Source organism: Coregonus lavaretus, assembly GCF_964263955.1.
Source record: "Coregonus lavaretus genome assembly, contig: HAP1_SCAFFOLD_684, whole genome shotgun sequence".
In the NCBI taxonomy this organism is placed as follows: Eukaryota; Metazoa; Chordata; class Actinopteri; order Salmoniformes; family Salmonidae; genus Coregonus; species Coregonus lavaretus.
Window position 1 is genome coordinate 230,380 of NW_028162907.1, and position 23,251 is coordinate 253,630.

The 23,251-nt window shown below is 42.1% G+C and overlaps 1 protein-coding gene across 1 annotated transcript in view; it reads right to left on the reverse strand.

Moving 5' to 3' along the window:
- The window catches only part of LOC311118704 (gamma-aminobutyric acid receptor subunit gamma-3-like), a gene marked incomplete at both ends in the record, with an annotated part of 48,873 nt that extends 28,959 nt beyond the window's left edge, over positions 1–19,914 (reverse strand). The window contains 3 exons of the mRNA XM_084193492.1: positions 8,844–8,911; positions 19,127–19,278; positions 19,862–19,914. Coding sequence (XP_084049618.1) covers positions 8,844–8,911; positions 19,127–19,278; positions 19,862–19,914 — 273 coding nt within the window. The remainder of the gene's footprint in view (positions 1–8,843; positions 8,912–19,126; positions 19,279–19,861) is intronic.
- Between the last annotated feature and the right edge of the window lie 3,337 nt (positions 19,915–23,251).

The following is a 23,251-nucleotide window of genomic DNA, read 5'->3' on the forward strand; positions in this document are numbered from 1 at the left end:
AATAATTACAATTAGTATTAACACTGGAATGATAGATGTGCAAGAGATGATGTGCAAAATAGAGATACTGGGGTACAAATGAGCAAAATAAATAACAATATAGGGATGAGGTAGTTGGGCGGGCTAATTTCAGATGGGCTGTGTACAGGTGCAGTGATCGGTAAGGTGCTCTGACAACTGATGCTTAAAGTTAGTGAGGGAGATAAGTGTCTCCAGCTTCAGAGATTTTTGCAATTTGTTCCAGTCATTGGCAGCAGAGAACTGGAAGGAATGGCGGCCAAAGGAGGTGTTGGCTTTGGGGATGACCAGTGAGATATACCTGCTGGAGCGCATACTACGGGTGGGTGTTGCTATGGTGACCAATGAGCTAAGATAAGGCGGGGATTTGCCTAGCAGTGATTTATAGATGGCCTGGAGCCAGTGGGTTTGGCGACGAATATGTAGTGAGGACCAGCCAACAAGAGCGTACAGGTCACAGTGGTGGGTAGTATATGGGGCTTTGGAGACAAAACGGATGGCACTGTGATAGACTACATCCAATTTGCTGAGTAGAGTGTTGGAGGCTATTTTGTAAATAACATCGCCGAAGTCAAGTATCGGTAGGATAGTCAGTTTTACGAGGGCATGTTTGGCAGCATGAGTGAAGGAGGCTTTGTTGCGAAATAGGAAACCGATTCTAGATTTAACTTTGGATTGGAGATTCTTAATGTGAGTCTGGAAGGAGAGTTTACAGTCTAACCAGACACCTAGGTATTTGTAGTTGTCCACATACTCTAGGTCAGACCCGTCGAGAGTAGTGATTCTAGTCGGGTGGGCGGGTGCAAGCAGCGTTCGGTTGAAGAGCATGCATTTAGTTTTACTAATGTTTAAGAGCAGTTGGAGGCTACTGAAGGAGTGTTGTATGGCATTGAAGCTTGTTTGGAGGTTTGTTAACAGTGTCCAATGAAGGGCCAGATGTATACAAAATGGTGTCGTCTGCGTAGAGGTGGATCTGAGAGTCACCAGCAGCAAGAGCGACATCATTGATATACACAGAGAAAAGAGTCGGCCCAAGAATTGAACCCTGTGGCACCCCCATAGAGACTGCCATAGGTCCAGACAGCAGGCCCTCCGATTTGACACATTGAACTCTATCTGAGAAGTAGTTGGTGAACCAGGCGAGGCAGTCATTTGAGAAACCAAGGCTATTTAGTCTGCCAATAAGAATGCGGTGGTTGACAGAGTCGAAAGCCTTGGCCAGGTCGATGAAGACGGCTGCACAGTACTGTCTATTATCGATCGCGGTTATAATATCGTTTAGGACCTTGAGCGTGGCTGAAGTGCACCCATGACCAGCTCGGAAACCGGATTGCATAGCGGAGAAGGTACGGTGGGATTCGAAATGGTCGGTGATCTGTTTGTTAACTTGGCTTTCAAAAACTTTAGAAAGGCAGGGCAGGATGGATATGGGTCTGTAACAGTTTGGATCTAGAGTGTCACCCCCTTTGAAGAGGGGGATGACCGCGGCAGCTTTCCAATCTCTGGGGATCTCAGACGTTATGAAAGAGAGGTTGAACAGGCTAGTAATAGGGGTTGCGACAATTTCGGCTGCTAGTTTTAGAAAGAAAGGGTCCAGATTGTCTAGCCCAGATGATTTGTAGGGGTCCAGATTTTGCAGCTCTTTCAGAACATCAGCTGTCTGGATTTGTGTGAAGGAGAAGCGGGGGGGGCATGGGCAAGTTGCAGCGGAGGGTGCAGAGCTGGTGGCCGGGGTAGTGGTAGCCAGGTGGAAAGCATGGCCAGCCGTAGCAAAATGCTTGTTGAAATTCTCGATTATTGTAGATTTATCGGTGGTGATAGTCTTTCCTAGCCTCAGTGCAGTGGGCATCTGGGAGGAAGTGCTCTTATTCTCCATGGACTTTACAGTGTCCCAAAACTTTTTGGAGTTAGTGCTACAGGATGCAAATTTCTGTTTGAAAAAGTTAGCCTTTGCTTTCCTAACTGCTTGTGTATATTGGTTCCTAACTTCCCTGAAAAGTTGCATATCACGGGGGCTATTTGATGCTAATGCAGTACGCCACAGGATGTTTTTGTGCTGGTCAAGGGCAGTCAAGTCTGAGGAGAACCAGGGGCTATATCTGTTCTTAGTTCTGTATTTTTTGAATGGGGCATGTTTATTTAAGATTGAGAGGAAATTACTTTTAAAGAACAACCAGGCATCCTCTACTGACGGAATGAGATCTATATCCATTCAGGATACCTGGGCCAGGTCAATTAGGAAGGCCTGCTCGCTGAAGTGTTTTTGGGAGCGTTTGACAGTGATGAGGGGTGGTCGTTTGACCGCGGACCCGTTACGGACGCAGGCAATAAGGCAGTGATCGCTGAGATCCTGGTTGAAGACAGCGGAGGTGTATTTAGAGGGTAAGTTAGTCAGGATGATATCTATGAGGGTACCCATGTTTACGGATTTAGGGTTGTACCTGGTAGGTTCGTTGATAATTTGAGGGCATCTAGTTTAGATTGTAGGATGGCCGGGGTGTTAAGCATATCCCAATTTAGGTCACCAAGCAGTACGAACTCTGAGGATAGATGGGGGCCAATCAATTCACATATGGTGTCCAGGGCACAGCTGGGGGCTGAGGGGGGTCTGTAGCAAGCGGCAACAGTGAGAGATTTATTTCTGGAAAGGTGGATTTTTAGAAGTAGAAGCTCAAACTGTTTGGGCACAGACCTGGATAGTATGATAGAGCTCTGCAGGCTAACTCCACCCCCTTTGGCAGTTCTATCTAGACGGAAAATGTTATAGTTGGGGATGGATATTTCAGAATTTTTGGTGGCCTTCCTAAGCCAGGATTCAGACACTGCTAGAACATCAGGGTTGGCGGAGTGCGCTAACGCAGTGAATAACTCAAACTTAGGAAGGAGGCTTCTGATATTTACATGCAGAAAACCAAGGCTTTTACGGTTACAGAAGTCAACAAATGATAGCTCCTGGGGAGTAGGAGTGATACTGGGGGCTGCAGGGTTAGCCTCTACATCACCAGAGGAACAGAGGAGTTCTAGAATAAGGATACGACTAAAGGCTTTAAGAACTGGTCTTCTAGTGCGTTGGGTACATAGAATAAAGGGGGCAGTTCTCCGGGCGTTGTAGAAAAGATTCAGGGCATTATGTACAGAAAATGATATGAGTTGAGGTAAACCTAAGCGTTGGGTAACAATGAAAGAGATAGCATCACTGGAGGCACCGATTGAGCCGGTCTCGGCGTGTATGGGGGGTGGAACAAAGGAACTATTTGAGGCAGTTTGAGAGGGACTTGGGGTTCTACAGTGAAATTGTATAATAAGAACTAACCCAAACAGCAATAGGCAAGGCATATTGACATGGGAGAGAGGCATAAAGCAATCATAGGCGTTATTAGAGAGAGCTAAGACAACAACTGGTAATAGCGATAAAGTTTGGGCTGAGGCTAAACAGAATAAACAGGACAGGGTACCGTGTAAAGGAACAGTCCAGCAGGCATCAGCTGTGCAGCTGAGTGATCATAAGGTCCAGTGAACAGCAATATGTGAGTCCGAGAGCAGTTCAAATTGGTGCTTCAGCACAGCTAGCAGGGAGCACAGTTGTAGTTTGCGTGTGCTAGCGGGCCAGGGCTAGCAGATGGATCTTTGTGGTCGTCGCAACGGGAAGCCTGTTGAAACCACATCAGACGATTTCGTCGGCAAACGAGTCGTGTTGGATCGCGGGGCTCAGTGTCAACACTAGGAGGTCCTGTCCGGTTGACAGAGATGTAGATAGCCGGGAGATGGGCCTGAGGCTAGCTCAAGGCTAACTGGTGCTTGCTATGGGGCAATGGTAATTAGCCAACAACAGGTTGCAGCTAGCTGGTTGCGATGATCCGGCGCTAGGGTCCAGTGATTCCGGCAGAAAGTCTGATATGCTCTGGGTCGATAGCACGCTGTGCAGACTGGCCGACGAATTGTCCAGGCTAGAGCTAGAGCTGGCTGGTGGATAGTGTAGGCCACGTACAATGGTGAAGATGCTAACGGTGACTAATAGCAAGTAGCCATTCAGTTGCAGCTACATTAGTTTCAGCTTAAGGTTCTTGATGAAAGTTATAAAGAAATAATAGAATCCTTTCCACGTTGGTTGAGGCGGGTTGCAGGAAAGTATATTTAGTTAAAGAATGAAAAGTAAAATTGAGAAATATATACAAAATAGACACAAAAAACAAGAAACTGGATTTTTACACTAGGACACAGAATAAAACCACGACCGCACTGCTACGCCACCTTAACCCCTAGCATTACCCTAACCCTAACCCTTACCTTAACCATTTAAAATGTAAACTTCAAAGTGGTGATGTCAGAGTTGGATGTCCCAAGGATCCTGGATAGCAAGGACCCTTTTACAAGTGAACCCAGAACAATACAAAATGCACACATTAGGGAAGAGGTAATCAATCCAGGCATGTGCACTCATCATGAGTCACTCAGCACTCATCATGAGTAGCCAAGGTCTCTAATTAAGGTCTTAACATGCCCATAGGGGACTACGTTTTCCAAATTCAGTCTACCCTGGAGTCCATTCCATCTCTACACTAAATGTAAAGACTTTAGAAAAAACCTTATTATCTACCTCAGATGAGGGCCATAAGCAGCGGGATATGAATAGGATATGATTACTACTGTTAAAACCAGCACTCTGGCGATAATATTTGGTTATAAAATACACGCTGTGCTCAAACAGCTTATCAATGTAGGGATGGAAAAACCACATCCTCTTTACTCGTTCTGTGTCATTAACTATTATGGAAATCGTTACGAAAGTATGAAAAATGTATGCACTCACTAACTGTAAGTCGCTCTGGATAAGAGCGTCTGCTAAATGACTAAAATGTCAATGTCTAAATGAAAGCTCATACCCACGCTTTTAATTGCTGACTCTACAAGACGAGAAAAGGGCGAAGCAAAAGTCTTACCGCGATGAATGTGAGTTCAAATTAAACATGTAAAAAATAGGTAACTTATGAATGTATCTTGGCTTCTCTGTCGGTCGTTACAAGGCTAAGAATTACTCCCACAGCGCAACTTCCAGGTAAACATTTAGCACCCCTCATGAATTTAAAGTCCAACAGCAGGCACTAAAATGAGCATGTCAAATGCCACATTATGAAAGGTCAAGTGAGAAAAAACTATGCTCCAAGGAATTACAGCATTACAGTACAATGCTACGATCTGGAAATCCACAATATCAACCCATTAGAAGTACTCACAGCCTTGTGTATGATTCATTACACTTGCTTCAACACATTGTTCTGTTCTACATTGTTTATTTAGCCTTGTCCCGGATCTGTTTGTGATCTTGCCAACTCCATTGCTGTCATTGTCAAGCCAAACCTTAATTTTTTTTAGAAAGGCCTACAGTGAGAGACCAAAAGGTCAGTCTTGTGTAAAATGTTGGCCAACAATGGGCAGCTTGCTTGTAGAGAGCTTTGAACTTTTGCATGTTGTGTATGCCTGGCCGTGGATTCTGCTACGGGTAGCCCCGTTGCCTTGGACACAGAGTGAGCCTCCCTGATATAGCCTAAAAATAGCAATTCCTTTCGCAGAAAATTGTGAAGATGTCCCTTCAAACAAAATGAGTCAATAATTCAGTGAGTACATCAAGTAACCAGTGTCATTAAACCAGTGTCATTGTGGCTGAAATCTACAATCCAGAAACTCAGAATGTGTGGATACCTGGAGAATCTGTGAAAACAATTGTTGAAAACAAGACAATGAAAACATTTAGAAATGTCTCACGTTTTTTCTTCTTCTGATATATACTGTACTATAGTAATGGTATTGGATTAGTCCAAGGGAGCCATTGCGTTCCAGTGTTAGCTAACTATTAATACATTTTTTACACTAATTGTAACTGTAAATCCTAGCTGACAGCTGTCAAAAACTGTATGTGTATGGATATTAGATACCAAAGCTAATGGAATCCAACACACAAAATATTTCCTATGCTCATTGCTCTCTCTCCTTCCAATTATTAGGAAGGAGAGATACGATCTGGGCCTGTAGCCTTCATATAATCCTGTAGTCCCATATAATCCTGTAGCGATCTATTGGAATCTGGAGGAGGGTAGACAAAGTCTAAAGTTCTAAAGTTCATACTAGCACACCACATAGAATACACACCACATTATGGATATTAGCGGTTAAAAGTGTTGGGCCAGTAACTGAAAGGTCGCAGGTTCGAATCCCGGAGCTGACTAGGTGAACAATGTGCCATTGAGCAAGGCACTTCACCCTTATGCTACTGTAAGTCACTCTGGATAAGAGAGTCTGCTAAATGACTAAAATGTCAATGTAAGTGGTATAGTATGGATATTGAGACTGGAGGTTAGACAGAGTGCTTAATAGGATGAGTTCTCTGTTGGTAAAGTAAACACTACCCACTGATCCACTGTTGTTCCCCTGAGACCTGGTGTCACATCTTAGACGTACTCCCTTTTAAACACGGCGTCATCAAACATCTCTCGTCCTCTCTGTGGGGCGGCTCCTCACTAGCTAGCATTATGTAACCCATTGTTATCTAGGCTAGACGTTTTGGCAGACTCTATCTATTTTCATTCTGAGGAGACCAAACAACCAGACAGGTTCTGAATAACTTATTTTTGTGTTTATTGACGCTAATCCTGTGGAACATAAAAAGAACAATGTCCTGTAGAAGTGATTTTGTCTTTCTGGGTTGATGATATTAGCTCGAATTGATCTTGATTCCTCATATTAACACAATCTGTTTTCACTCTGCGAAAATGCACCAAATAACATCATAGATCCATCATTTTTCAATGGCACCACATGAAGCACTGTAGCATGGAGAGATCTCATGGAGAGAGTCATTATCTTTAACTGATGGACTGTTGGCCGAGATTACTGTGGCATAGTGTCCTCTTTTGGTCGGCTAATTCGACTTGCTATCTTTTCTGCATAGCACCAGCAACGATGACCATCACACTCTGAGTTAATGGTGCTTAATCAGACATGCTCCCGTCACATTCTGTCCTAGATTAATATCCGCTTCAGTGACGTTGACTCATCCGAGCACTCAGTACCGTTGGTGTAAATAAACCCTAACCATTCCCCGATTGCAAAAATACTCTCCTTCTCTTTAGATCACTAACAATGCCCATGGAACATCATGTCTGGGTGACTACATACTAGGTTTATATATATGGCTTAAACAGAAACAATTATAGTAGAGTACATGAACATAGAACATCATGTCTGAGTGAGTAGCCTTCATTGACTATATAAACCCAATATATAGTATTGTACATTATCAATATGGATGGGTATTACACAAAGTTCCCATTTATTAAAAAAATAAGATCATTAGCTATCACTAGCTATGTTCATAAAACATCATGCCTGGGTGAGTCCATTGACTACTAACCCTACTGTATATGAACATGTAACAATTATAGTACATGATCAATATGGATGCCCTGTTCCATACAACCCATCGACTTGACCTGCCGCTTCGTCTTCCAGAAACAGAGTTCTGATGATCTAAATGCGTTAAATGGACATTCAAGACATGGGAGATTACTCCACAGTTCACAGAGTGATGCTCAGTGTGCACTGAAGTGTGACGGGGGTTTGCAGCCAAGCCGAGCTGAAGAAATCTGTTGTTTTCTTTTCCTCCTGGCTTTGTAATGTTGCCAGGACAAACAGTTACAGGGGCGGGGCTAAGGGAGGGTGTTGGATGCTCCTATAGGCTATCGTAGTCTAGCCAAAGTCACATCGTGGTGGAGATCTATGTTACTCATCAATCACTGTGTATCTGAAATAATCTGGTAAAAATCCAAGATGGGGTGAACATCATTCAGTAATGTGATGGTCTGGTGACTCACTAGTAGGTGTAGCTGTTGATTCTAAACAGAAATGGCTGTTGCCCGGACTGAAGGGTACAACAATGAAACACAACAGCACACTACACTACCTATGAAGTTGATTACTAAACATAGGGACATTACATATAAGATTGACTAAGTAAGTAAGCAATAAGGCTTAAGAACCCTGATGTATATCATGAATAACACACTAAGGGTTGTTCTTACCACAATGGGAGCCAGAGTTGTATTACACCATCATACGTATTCAATATTCATTATGCTCTCACTAGTCCCATATAATCCTGTAGCAATCTATTGGAATCTGGAGGAGGGTAGACAAAGTCTAAAGTTCTAAAGTTCATACTAGCACACCACATAGAATACACACCAAATTATGGATATTAGCGGTTAAAAGCGTTGGGCCAGTAACTGAAAGGTCGCAGGTTCGAATCCCGGAGCAGACTAGGTGAACAATCTGTTGATGTGCCCTTGAGCAAGGCACTTCACCCTTATGCTACTATAAGTATTATAATGCAAGGCCCGACTGAGAAAACACTTAAAGTTTAGTCATGTACCTTTGAGTCATTGACATTTGAGTCATTTACATTTGAGTCATTTACATTTGAGTCATTTACATGCAGAGCATACTGATACAGTTACTGCAGTATAACCAGTTGTCTGAGCACTGTGACCACAGGCTCTATTTCTCATTCCATCACCCACACATCCCACTTCACCACCAGATACAACTGCTTTCCTGTCTGTGCAGCCCAGCTCACAGGGGATATGAAGGATGATGGAATGTGTATCTTGCCTTAACTCTCTTGGCCCACAGTTGACCTTTTTTCAAGCAGCACAGAAAAACGAAGTAATCAAATTATGTTCATGATAATTAGGAGAGAGAGAGAGAGAGAGAGAGAGAGAGAGAGAGTGAGAGAGGCAGAGAGAGAGCGAGAGAGAGAAATATTCACTTACCATGTCTATTGATGATACAGGTCCGATGCTATTGACATATATGTCAACGTCGATAAGAGTTGGTTTAACTGTAAAATACAGAAAGAGAAATCACTGTAAACACTATTTTTAACACCAACCAAGCGTAGTAGCACTGCCAAGCCTAGGGTACCATGTCAAAAGTGTTTAAATGGACATGCCTACAAATCTGTTGTTGACTGTGGTCGACTTTCAACCATTTCTGAGGGATGAAAGCACCTGACACATATTGATTTTGGGAGTGAACTATCACTTGAAGTGATGCCTATACTAGAAGAAGTTGTTCCGCACGGCTCAAATCTATTGAATAACATGCCATACACGATTCCAACCCTACATTTCATAATTTAAAGCCTGTTCTCTATACCTAATCTTACAAGGCGTTGCTGTAATGAGCAGTTCACGCTTGTGTGGCTAAGTGCACCTCTGTCATTGCACATTAGCCTTTTTCATAGGCTTTGGCAACTTCGGCAATTAACTGTTGAGGTGGTGCAGTACACTCACATCAGACTGTCTCTCTGACTATGACAGAAAGATCCGCACAAAGATGTACTTTAATTGCAACAGGGTGTAATGGAGGAATAGATATTTGACTGTTTTGTAGAATTCAGACGCAAGAAAATAGCAGAGTACATCTTGTCACAGCATGAAGATAGATAGGCTATTATTAAGTGCCACTTTAACCACTATCATCAAATAACGCAATTTACATTTATTGCAGCAACTTTTTTGAAGTCATTGGTAAAGTACTTTAATTCAGGGTTTCCCAAACTCAGTCGTGGGGTCCCCCCTGGGTGCACGTTTTGGTTTTTGCCCTAGCACTACACAGCTGATTCAAATAACCAACTCATCATCAAGCTTTGATTATTTGAATCAGCTGTGTAGTGCTAGGGCAAAAACCAAAACGTGCACCCGGGGGGGTATTTTTCAAAGTAGTAGTCATGTACAGTAGTTGTATTGTTAAATTCAATATAATCATGACACATGAGAAGGTGAATGCACTGCTCATAAGAATCCTCTGTAGAGTTTCCCCATATGTTTATTCTATGCTGCTAGGACTTGAGTTTGTTCACTTACTGTTATCAGTGATTTATTCACAGCAAGGCTGGCCCACACACACACACACACACACACACACACACACACAGACAACACACACACAGACAACACACACACACACACTCCGCCCTCCCTCCCTCCCCTTCCTGATTAAGCAAGCATGATTACAACTCCCCATCTGCAGAGTAAAATGCCCCCATGAGGGTTTTAATGGAGGACCAGCTTTTACACCCAGTTAGCCTGTCAATGTGATGAGAAATACATTTGCCCTAGTCAGTCCCGCCGGTCTCATTCACCATGACCGCTCAATTCCACTAGTTTAATTCCCCTAGTTTAATTCCCCTTACATTGTATTAAAACATATTCAGTTGCCTTTGCATTGCTGTTGTCTGGTCTGATCTGATCTTTTCTGACCTGGGGCCATATGTATCAAGTGTCTCAGGGCAGGAGTGCTGATCTAGGATCAGCTTGACTGTTAGATTACAATGAATACGATCACATGGACAGCGGGATCCTGATCCTAGATCAGTACTCCTATTTTGAGAGGGTAAGAAGCTATATGACAGGCTCTCCAGTGTCTTTGTAGCACATGGGGATGTGTGAAACATACTCCTCAGCCTGAAGTGTCGCCACTTGCAGCGCTGAATCGTTAACTGTTCGGTGGCGCCGACTGGTAAGACGCTTCGGGTGGGTGGTCACGTGTGCTAGCAAAGCAGAGGTCCTGGGTTCGAGCCTCGGTGAGCAGCGTGATGGAAGTTATACCCTGTCCAAGGTTTGCGTCTCTAGCAAATGTGCACAATGCCACTCTCGTCACCCTCCAGTCACTTTCTTCCTTTCTATCTCCTCTCTGCTGGAATCGTGACAAGCTCATTTCATCTTTCACAACAACAATCCAAACACAAACATCTTCAGATGAGATCAATGGGCGCCGGGTGATATCTGTCATCCATCTTAGGAGTAGTGTTAACAGTGTCTGCATCCCAAATAGAACCCTATTCCCTATATAGGGCTCTGGTTAAATGTAGTGCACTATAAAGGGAACAGGGTGCCATATGGGACGCAGTCAGGGTTAGATCGAGCCTCGCTGCACTCTGTCTAACTGTCTTCTACTTCTCTCTGCCAGACAGACGGAGGTCATTAAAAGTGAGGTGGTAGACAGACATGACCTAGTGTGTTCTGGGAGTTTGGGGACAGACTATATTATAACAGGAAGTGAGACATCGCAGGTGGCTGTGTCCCTGGCCTCCGCTGCACCCTGAAACTAATATCCTCTACTTGTCCTTATCAAAAGAGAGACTAGGGGCGAGAGCTGTAGTTGATAACTACAAAGCATTTATAGGTGACAGTATTGCTGTACAATGAATAAAGTACATTTGAAAATGGTAATGAGACCCAATTCAATCAATCACACATAGTGGAAAATAAATTATATGTGGGTGAACTTAGAATGTAAACACTGTAAGGACAGGTGTGATTTTTGTGTCAATTTGCATAGAAATCCATTAGAATCTATCTAGGCTCTCCAAGACCTGATGTTTGTGGGATGCAGACACTGTTAACACTACACACTGCACTAATTGGTTTTGTCACAATTACACAGGCAGCCCAATTCTGATAGTTTTTCCACTAATTGGTATTTTGACCAATCACATCAGATCTTTTCACATCAGATCTTTTTCAGATCAAAAGACCAACTACTGAACAAAAGACCAAATTTGGGCTGCCTGTCTAAACGCAGCCTCTGACTAACATTCTGAGTGAACCTGCAATGTCCACATCATCACAACATAATTTCCTGTTGCCTCTAACCGGGATAACCATTGAATAGATTTTCATCTGCTTCCCCATGTCTTGTTAGGCTCCCTAACAAGACTTGTTAGGCCATTTTCTTGAAAAGTAGACAGATAGACTGGGGACGCCATGTTTTGGGACATTGCGATCTAATTTCGCCAAATTACACACCAAATGGCATGAGGATATGGGGCTGCTTCGTAAGAAAACAACAGCAAATGAATCTGTAGCTGGGTTCCAATGTTTGTGAATGCCCTGGCTAAATTGCTGAGCGTCCCTTTAACAATAGCACAGGGAATGGGCTAATAGCCTATTAATCCACAAGACCCTGCTTTACTGGAGTTGAGACCTGTGAGATCCACACTAACAGTATTAAGTTCAGCAGAATGGGAGGGGGCATATGGATAGAGCTCATTATATGAGAGAGACTTTGAAGATGTATAGTGCACCTCTGGCGATCCTATCTTCATTAGGATGTGTGGTTCTGTTTCAGGTCCTGCCATTGTGGCTCCCGCTAACCTGATCACTGTAGAGCCGGAGGCGATGGCTTAACTTTCTCTGATGGGAAACAGGTGACATTAGGTCAAGTGATCTCTGTTACTTTCTGATGGATGGGAATCCAAGATGGATGCTCAGTCGCTTGATATGACCAGTGAGGAGTTTCTTCTATGTATCTGTGGGTAATTTGTAGCATCAATCTTGTACGTTGCAGAAGTGGGACAAGTTGGTTGATATATTATAGATGTTTTGTCTTACACATTCTAAAAGGGCAGATGAGGAATGTAAACAGTAAGCACACACACACACACACACACACACACACATGCACGTGCACACGCACACACACACACACACAAACACACAGATATCCCCCCACACACCCCACCACCCTGAAGCATATTCAGTTCCATATTAAATCCCCTCTTTCATTAAAAAAAAAACAGAATAAAGATGAGTTGTGTATTAAAATTGTCAGACAGCTTCCATTAGTATTATACTGAATATGTCACAGCAGATTCTGACAGAAAGTCTGGGGATTATACTGAGCTGGTTCCAAAGCCCTTTACATTACAACTGTGGAAATAATCATTTGTATTCCCTCCTTAAACACCCTAGTAATCCCTAACAATGGGAGGGTGGAAGATACTCTAAAGAAGTTTAACATCCATAAGGATAACCTCCATTCACACCCTTGCACCTCAGCAGCGCCCGTATCAAACCAATCAAAGTCTTGCATGATTCTCTGGGCACCTGCTAGATTCAGGAAGTGGGGATGACCATGGTGGAACTAAATGAGGAGTCAGAGATGAGTGCTTCCCTGATCAGATGTGGATTCCATTTAATTGAGTCTGTCTGTCTGGGAATCTCGGCTCTCCTCTCCGGTGGGTGATCTAATCTAATGAAATTTCAGGGGGCTTAAAATAGAGAAAGGGTATATCAGGCATTCCCTGTCTGCGGGAAGTTTGCGTCAATGTGTCACTGTGGAGAATCTTGAGAGGACTGAGTCTGCCCAGTGTAGCCAAGCTAAGCCTATAGCGTTCTAAAAGTCTACTACTCCACGACCATTATCCATCTACTACACCTGAAGTAGATCAAATGACTAGACCAATTTTCTGGGCCCCTGTTCTGAAATCAATTCATTCGCAAACTGGATTTTGCGAGAGGACTGAGACTATCTAGCGCAGCCAAGCGAAGCCTTTAAGATTCTAAAAGTCTACTACTCTCCGACCGTTATCCATCTACTAAACCTGAGTAGATGAAATGTCCAGACCAATTTTGTGGCCCTCTGTTCAGAAAGCATTTTGATAGAAAACTGGATTCTGTGTCTCTGATGACATCACGTAAAACAGGGGATAACGGCTCTGGAATAATAAATAGCTATCATGAAGGATATTGATGCCTAATAGCCCTGCAAACAGCACAAGAAAATCAATGGCAATACCATCCAACATCATACAGTCAATAACAGTCTATCCAATCCAGGTAAAGTTACACCACTTCTGCAGCCGACCTTGCCAAAATATCCAAAACAGATTCCATCTGATTGGGATCCAGCCAATGCAGTTTTATCACTGGAATCTCCATTCTGAAGAGAAGATAAATACATTTGCTGAGGGCAAATGTGGAGGCTGTGCAGTCACATCTGACCCAGTGGAAATGTGTAGTGGGTGTGCTGTTCTGTGCTGTACAGCCAGTCTAGCACTGTGTCTGGGTGAGCAAGGTTCATCTCCCTGAATAAGAGCCATCCAAAGTCAGAAAGAAAAATGAGTGTCGGCCTTGGATTGCCTTCATTGTGAATCTGGATGGTGTGATTTTTAGAAAATAGTTCAAACTCGACGTGGGGTCAAACTTTGCATTGTGCAGAACCACAGTAGTGCTACCACCTCCAGAGGTATTGTCATCAGTGCAAATGTATAACGAATGTTTAAAATGCATCTTTGGGTGGGGATAAGCATTTCCGTTGAACAAATAGGCCGCCAGGAACAGGGATGTTCAGAGAAGAGCAGCTGCACTCGTTCTAAACCCATTGGTGTCTGAAGGCAATTTATATTTAACGGTGACGCACCTGCGTTTTTGTCAGAAATCAAAGTCCCTCTTCAATCATTTCCAACAGCAGCCTGACTAATGCCAGGGTTGTTAATTCACACTTCAAAAAGATAGACTGGAGTGAGGATCTCCTCTTACCCATCCACACACTCTATGCAAACACACTCACACACACCTGCACAAACCATGCTCAAACACACACACACACGCACGCACACACACACGGCACACACACACACACACATGCATGATCTCTCTCTCGCTCTCTTTCTTTCTCTCGCTCACACACACACCCCCCCCCCCCCCACACACTCACACACACACACACTCACACTCACACTCACACTCACACTCACACTCACACATATACAGCCATGTTTCAGTTACTTGTCAGGACTTTTTGGGGAGTTAAAATGTATTCCCATCAAAAAACCACAACCCTAAGCCTAACCCTAACCTTAACCTCAAACCCTAAACTTAACCCTTAAAAATAGCATTATTACTTTTCAGGACATGCAAAATGTGTGACTTTTCAGAATTGTTCTTGTTTTCCTGTCTTGTCAGGACATTCTGGTCACTTGTCAGGACATTCTGGTCCGGACAAATGGGAAAACAAGTCCAGACACACACACACAAACACAGACTGGTGTAGGTACGTGTCTGACTAACGCGACACTTTCCCATGTGCTACAACAGCTGGCAGCGGGTGGCCATGCCACTCAGATAATTAGCAACATCAAGTGTTACTCACACTCTCACACCCTTCAACCTGGAAATAAACCCGTGACTTACATCTTTCAAGCAGACATGCCCTGTCAGTCATCCAACATAGCCCAACACATCCAGCCTAGCCCCATCGAGGTCTAGAGGAGCAGCCAAGCTAGAGGAGCAGCCAAGGTTCAACTCTGTTCTCTGTGAATGAATCCCTCTGAATCCCCCACTGTTCCCGTGCCTACCCTGGAGGAGTGCCACGTGAGGAATGCTACTTCCTGAGTTTGATGCTGATGTACCGTGGTGTGATTCCCAAACTGGGTGGTGCATCATCTTGGCATGCTGAGGAATAATCTTCTGACCCACTTTGTCTAGGATCCCCTGACAACCCAAAAGGAAGCTGACATAATAAGGACACAGAAGCAGCCACTTCCCTCATGTGAGCTGAACCGAGAGATGCATCAATATCCATAATCTGTCAGGTGATGTTGGAGTTCTGAACTCTGGGAATACAATGTCCCAAGGCGCAAAGCATTGTAGTATACAGCTTGTATTACAGGCATGCAATATATTCATACATGTTTATGAATATACAATGCATATTATGGCATTGTACAGCATTCAAAAAGAGCATAGGTCTACAGTAAATATGTGGTTTACATAGTTTACATGAATAAGAGACAAAAATACATAATAAAACTAGAATAAAGAGTACATTTGGCCCTATTTGTAATACATTACATCTGACCTTCAGTCATTACTGTAAAACCCCTACATGCAACGGGGCGGACTGGGACAAAAATCTGGCCCTGGCATTTTCTCCACACCAGCCCACATCACTGAGTGCGCCACCAACTCAAAGCAAATTGTCACTTGCCACATCATCATGATGATGCGTTTTGCATCATATGATGCATTTTGGATCATCATGATGGTGGCAAGTTACAATTTGCTTTTTGAAAGTTCTATATCGTGAAAATGTGATTGCTGACATGCAAAACATTTTGGGACTGTATCAACAGTGGACTAATAAAAAAATTAATAAAATATCATTTTTGAGTGGATTATTCCTTAAGATTTGTATGTTATAAAAGCCAAGCTAATGACTTCGGATACATTGTAAATTAGTGCCTGTCTTGTGTGTTCCCCTGAATCAACACATACCCTAAGTGTTCATTACTAATTACTAATTACTAACATTATCCCATGGCGTCACTGGTGCAACTAACTTTTACAGTTGGTGGCACCAGCCCATGATTTGGTCGGACCCAAATCATGAGTAATCATCTTATGAAGTCATTCATAGTGATTATAAATAGACTACTGAGTTATTCAAATAAATATGTTGTTTCATCTAACACATCCAAGCAGGAATACATGACTCAATATATTTTGATGTGCAACCTAATCCAGCAATTGCCATGCATTTTGGTATGACAATTAGAGTATAGCTTCTATATTTTACGGTCAAAATAGGACTTCAGAATTTCAGGATTTTTATGCGCACCAATATCATAGGCTAATTACTTTGGGGTTCAACACCTGAGGAAGTAGAGACTCAAAGCATATTAGCTAGATAGCTAACTATAAATATAATGCCCACTGCTAGCAGCAATGTATTCATCCAACAGTAAATTGAATGTCACCAAAAAACGTTGCAGTTGTAGGCCCTCGCAATGGCCGGTGTGCATTTCACACACGCCGCTCCATATGTCAAAGCCATTTCAGATATATTGCTTGTAAAATTGTTGCTATTGAGGTGAATATTGAGAGTTGTTAAATATCAATTACACCTACAGAAAGCTGAAACCCCCCTCTCTTCGACAGGGACAAAGGGGCGAAGCTTCCAAAGCGGTGTTTTTCCCGCAATTGCATTTTGAAATGTTATACAATCAGAACATATTTTTCTCTTGAGTGCATGGGGGGAGAGGAGAGTGGCTTTCTCATCACAGCAGCAGGCCCTAGCGAAACAGGCACGGTGGCAGGGCAGACACTTTCATTACAGGAATCATGAGGATAATGCACTTTACTGTTTGACCAAATCATGGTTTTAGTCACCCCCAAAAAAGTATGTTTTTAGTGAGGTGACAATGTAGAAGTTTATCGGCACCAACTTTCCGTTTTTTACTATCCATAATATTGGCTGTCTAACTGATGACAGAGTTGGAGCAGTTATCTTTGCTTATACCGCGTTTGACTTCGAATGTGTTTGTATGACCTCAGCTCAGCCTATCAGAAAACCAGGCCGGACAATCTTGGTAGGGGGGTCGGCCATTGCCCACTGATCAGCCAAAGGCTCATTACAGATTAGTATAACAGATACATTTTAAAGTCTTAACAGGCCCATGGGCCGCCGGCCATGTCACTTTTTTCATATATTTATTTTTATAAAAATAAAAAGATGGTGTGTGTCAATGTTGACCAGCACACCCATCTAAAAAATGGTCCAGCCCATCTGGCATCTGCCAGAATTGCCAGATGACCAATCCGCCCCTGACATCATCATGCAATGTATATTAGTCTCTCATGGACAGCGCAAGATTTGGTTCTTAGTTGCCACGATTATATGTACACCTACTACATGTGAAACTTTTAGAATACTGAATACAAATGAAACAGTGGTGTCTGTGGTCGTGCTCATTATCATATTTATCAAACGATTGTATTGAATTATGCTCACTGAACAAAATTATAAACGTAACATGTAAAGTCTTGGTCCCATGTTTTATGAGCTGGAATAAAAACCCAATACATTTTCCATACGCACAAAAAGCTTATTTCTCAAAAATGTTGTACACAAATTTGTTTACATCCCTGTTAGTGAGCATTTCTCCTTTGCCAAGATAATCCATCCACCTAACAGGTGTGGCATATCAAGAAGCTGATTGAACAGCATGATCATTACACAGGTGCACCTTGTGCTGGGGAGCATAAAAGGCCACTCTAAAATGTGCAGTTTTGTCACACAACACAATGCCACAGATGTCTCAAGTTTTGAGGTAGCATGCAATTTGCATGCTTACTGCAGGAATGTCCACCAGAGCTGTTGCCGGAGATTGAATGTTCATTTCTCTACCATAAGCTGCCTCCTACATTATTTTCAAGAATTTAACAGTATGTCCAACCAGCCTCACAACCGCAGACCATGTGCATGGCGTCGTGTGGACGAGCAGTTTGCTGATGTCAACGTTGTGAACAGAGGGCCCCATGGTGGTGGTGGGGTTATGGTATGGGCAGGCATAAGGGACAACGAACATAATTGCATTTTATCGATGGCAATTTGAATGCACAAAAATACTGTGACGAGTTCCTGAGGCCCATTGTGAGTCTCATTTTGTGACCAACAGATGCATATCTGTATTCCCAGTCATGTGAAATCCATAGATTAGGGCCTACTGAATTTAATACAATTGACTGATTTCCTCATATGAACTGTAACTCAGTAAAATTAATGAAATTGTTGCATTTATATTTTTGTTCAGTATAGTTCTATCACTTAGTTGTCAGACTCAGGAAGCTAAGAGAAACAGCATGTGTCTACTGTATGAAGACAGCCCTGTGGGAAGAACTCGGCTTACTACTGAGATAATCAACAATACCTACTCTGTTACCATTAACATAAATATCCTGAATCTGTCTTTGGCTGCATGTTATCCTCAAGTGCAAATGTTAATATTTTATGACCAGCATTGAGTTTCTGACAACTGCCTTTCATCTAGATTCCATTTGTAATCAACAAGGGACAGATGGGGAGATGGTTGTCTCACGGAAACTAACCTATGCCTACTGTACAATACAATGCCCCACTCATCGTTACCACTCATCGTTAATGGGCTACTATTATTACTGTAATCTGGGTTGGCCATGTACCGGTAAACAAATAGGCTGGCCAAATGTGTATCTGTTTATCTGGAATGATTTCCTCCTCCTGCTTGGTTGATTAGGTTGTCAAGTGAAGCTCTGAGCGCGTTGGTGGAAAAAACACGCACAAAAGCACCAGTGAGCGAGCACCGCGCCCGAGGAGGACCTTTCAGCACCATGGACAGCGCGCTTCCGCCATAGCCATTGAAGGTGCGCGTATCACCAAACCAACTTAGACACTCCATTGAAAGTTTTTTTTATCATATCCGCAGTAAAAATACAGAAATGTAACTCACCTCCAATATCAGGGCGTAGTGTCTTGTCGTAGTCCTTAAGTAAGTTATTTAATATGAGCGTGGCCTCGGCCTGATGGTTTTTGGGAGCCAGCATCTGATTGACAGTAGTGTCCTCATAGTCCCCATCGTAGTCCCTTGGGTCTGGGTCGGAACTAAACATCATAGAGAAAAATAAGTCCGTTGTAATATTTTATTTTTTAAATCCTCAAAATCACAGACATTAGATTATAATTCATGCATTAAAAATCGATCAGTCATAATAGTCTTACTCGGCCTAGGTTTTTGAATTCAGTGCATAACAAGTGCAAATGAAACCAAACTTTAAACTGACATCGTACAATAAGTAATTTATTGAACAGAAAAATATATAATCCAAAATCAAACACATCTCTACACAAAACCAATGACTACGGACGCTCCCGGTCATACATACTGTAATTAAACTAGGCTACCTACAGTATTTACCTACTTAGGCTACCTATTGATTATGTGATAGAATAGGCCATGCAAACACGTTCGACAATTAATAATGCAAATGGTCACTACAAATAGCTATTTGGCCAAACAATGACTCTGAAGTTCAATTAATACTCCGCAAGAAGGTCGGTGTTTTTGCGCCAAAGACCCGCGCACCATACATAGCACATAATAGGCTCTAATTTATTTAATTCATTTTACCACAATTCACAAATATGTAAAAACAACGCCTATTATCGTAACAGTCACGAGACTTACCGCACCCGTTGGACTGACAGAAGTAAGAAAGACACCAGCAACTTGGTTGTCATTGTTCATGAAAATGACTTATGATGAAGACCGTGGAGACTTCTGCGTTGTTAGAGCGGTGAGTAGAGGGAGCCAGGGAGGAGAAGGAGAGGTATATATAAACTGGAACTATTCACCCAGAGTATAGTTTCTTATAGGAAATCCATAAAATCTCCTGATAATCGACCATGGATTAGGTTTCATTCATCAGCGTTCAGAATGTCGCCAGGATTGTTTGAGCCGCTCCGTTCATTCTTTGCAACGTCAATGATCAATGTCTTAAACAGCAGCACCCCACCTCCTTCCGTTCCATACAATTACAGTAACCAGTTTATGCACCGACATGATGACGTTATCGTTCACAGGGTACAGTAGGGCGTCTTCCTAGAGAACGAGACTCGTAAAAAGCATTGAAAAAACATTAAAGTATGCAATCAACATCTTAACTTTGACTAGCATATTCACTTTTAAATGTTTTTCATTGCGAATCGTAGCTCCTTATATCACATATCATTATCAATATTGCTATAAAACGCTTTTACTTTAAGATAAATAATCACTTAATAATTTTCAAGCATTTAGCCATGGAAAATGGCACCATATCCTCTCAAAGTTGCTCCCTTTCTGAGAAAAGGCAGGTTGCCCGCAATGCTTTCCCAATCAAAGTCGTGCTCTCCCTGTTTTTAGGACACCTGAAAATGTAAGCAGAACTGAAACTGTCCAGTAAACTATCGCAGGCTAAACCCTGACACATAATTAGACAGTCATGCTATTGGCCGCATGTGTTTTAGTAGCCTCTTTCGATTAAACCTGAAAAAATATTTAAAAAACGTGAGGAAGTTTGCACTAAGAAGCCAGACCACCTCCCTGCGGCTGGCGGCAGTATTGCAATTTATAGCTACTATATCTGTCTGTCCAACCTGGTCTCAGAGCATTTCGTATTATTCTGTACGTAAATCCATAATCCTCGTTTTTATATGATATGTTATATTTCCCTGGTATGTATTAATTTGTGAATTTCAATACCCATTTCGTATGATATGTTACCAATTACAATTCGTATTGTAGAATTTGCTAAACGTACAATATGTTACACATTTTCTAAATGTACAATATGTTACGGATTTGCGATATGTATGATATGTTACGAATTTTCTTGCTAGGTAGCTAGGTGGCTAATGTTAGCTAGCTGGCTAATGTTAGCTAGGCTAGGAGTTAGGGTTAGGGGTTAGGGTTAAGGTTATGGTTAAGTTTAGGAGTTAGGTTAAAGGGTTAAGGTTAGGGTTAGGGGAAAGATTAGTTAAAAGGGTTACGTTTAAGGTTAGGGTTGGGGAAGGGTTAGCTAACATGCTAAGTAGCTGCAAAGTAGCTAAAAAGTAGAAAGTAGTTGAAAAGTTGCTAATTAGCTAAAATGCTAAAGTTGTTCGTGATTCAAACTCACAACCTTTGGGTTGCTAGACGTTCACATTATACGCCTACCCATCCACCCCAACTAACCACCCTACTTTGCCTCAAATAACCATCTGTCTTATACCAAATGCAACATATAATTCTAATTAGATTCCCGGATTTACTTTTACTATGTTACGTCTAGTCTATGAGACCAGGCTGGTCTGTATGCCAGTGGAATAATACTGTACAGAGGATTTACCTTTTGATGTCTCAGACCCCAGATATAATCTACCCTAGTAGGAAATGGCAGCTTCCCATGTGTGGAGCAGGAAAGCAGCCACAGGAGAAGGAGAGAGACTTATTTTACCCTGGATGCATATTATAATCCCACACCAATTAGAAAGCAAGCACCCATCTCTCCCATTATGTCAAGCTAATGCATTTTGAAAGATGTTCATGACATATAAATACATCTGAATCAGGATGTATTCATCCAAATCCTCCAACAAGTAGACCAATACTCCTGCTTTCTCACCAGTTTGATTCAAATAGATGGATTATGTGGCTTTACTGTGTAATACAATTTGCATGATACAGCCTATCTACATGCAACTTGCATACACAGAGGATATAGACTACTGTGACTGAAATCCATCCATTCTATTTGATCATTTCTTCCCTGAAAAAATAATATAATAATAGGGTAAAAAGTGATTTCTGTGTACTAATTTAATCAAATAATGTACGTACATTTATTGACACACTGATGGGTGGTAGAGTATGCACTATGCTAAGCTACATCCTCATAGCGATGAGCTATCATGTGTCTTTGTCTCAGCATAGCATTGCAATTCTACATTTCTCCCTGCCTGCTAACACGCACCCCAGCTGTCCACTGCATAGGAGCGCCACCATTTGTCATCAGTTAGGGCTTAAATTGGAGGGAAGCACACAGGGCTCCTGAATGGAAAAGCAACTTAAGCGGAACTAAATCCTTGACAAACAGATGTATGGCAGATGTGGCTGCCACAGTGACTGATGGGATGGAATCAGTCCTCTCTCTCCCCACACAACAGGACCTCACAGGCCAATATTTCTATAATCCAGCGAGTCATCAGTGCAGTCCCCTCCTCTCCTATCCTGTGCTAGTTGCTATTAGTAACAAGGGATAGCTCATACATGACACCTCCATGGGGTCATGTCACATTTGTTCCATTAATATGTACTTTAAGTCTGATTGTTGGATTTCTTTTCAGAGGGACGCTTCATTGTCAAGTGCAAAAAAAAATAAAAAAATGACTGCAACCTCAAATTATGTACACATTTACACCAGTACAGGGAGAATAGTACACATAACTAATTAATATACAGTATCTGACAATCATTTCAATAGGTTTGATTTGCAATGGGATGACAGCATTTAATGATGTGACAATTTACTTTGTAAAAGTCCTTTATCTTGAAAACTTGATTGCTGACATGCAAAACAATTTTGGGGCTGTATCAGTGGACTAATGAAAAAAATAGGTTTTTTGTGTGGATTAATCCTTTAATACAAGATGTCACATAGAGACATACAAATAAAGAGGTATTTTAGTCACTGTCTCTATATTCATGAAGAATGTCTTTGTTGGATTTGAATATAAAATAATAATAATAATACATGTACAGTTATTGCGTTATCTACAACATGACACTTTAATGAGAACTGTACAGTCAGTGACATTTAAAGTATCCATCCGTCACCAATATTATCCATCATCATATCCATAATTATTAATCTATTCTCTCTCTGTACATGCTGTGTCAACGAGTTTATATGATTCTCAGGAACAGCTTCTTTCATATAGGCTGTATCTCCATCTTTTACTGAAGTAGGGATTCTTTTTTCTCCCCAGTACGGTGGCCTTGAAGCTCAAATTTATTATTTCTTGTTTCATCCATTATTCTTCTTTCTGTGTTACCACA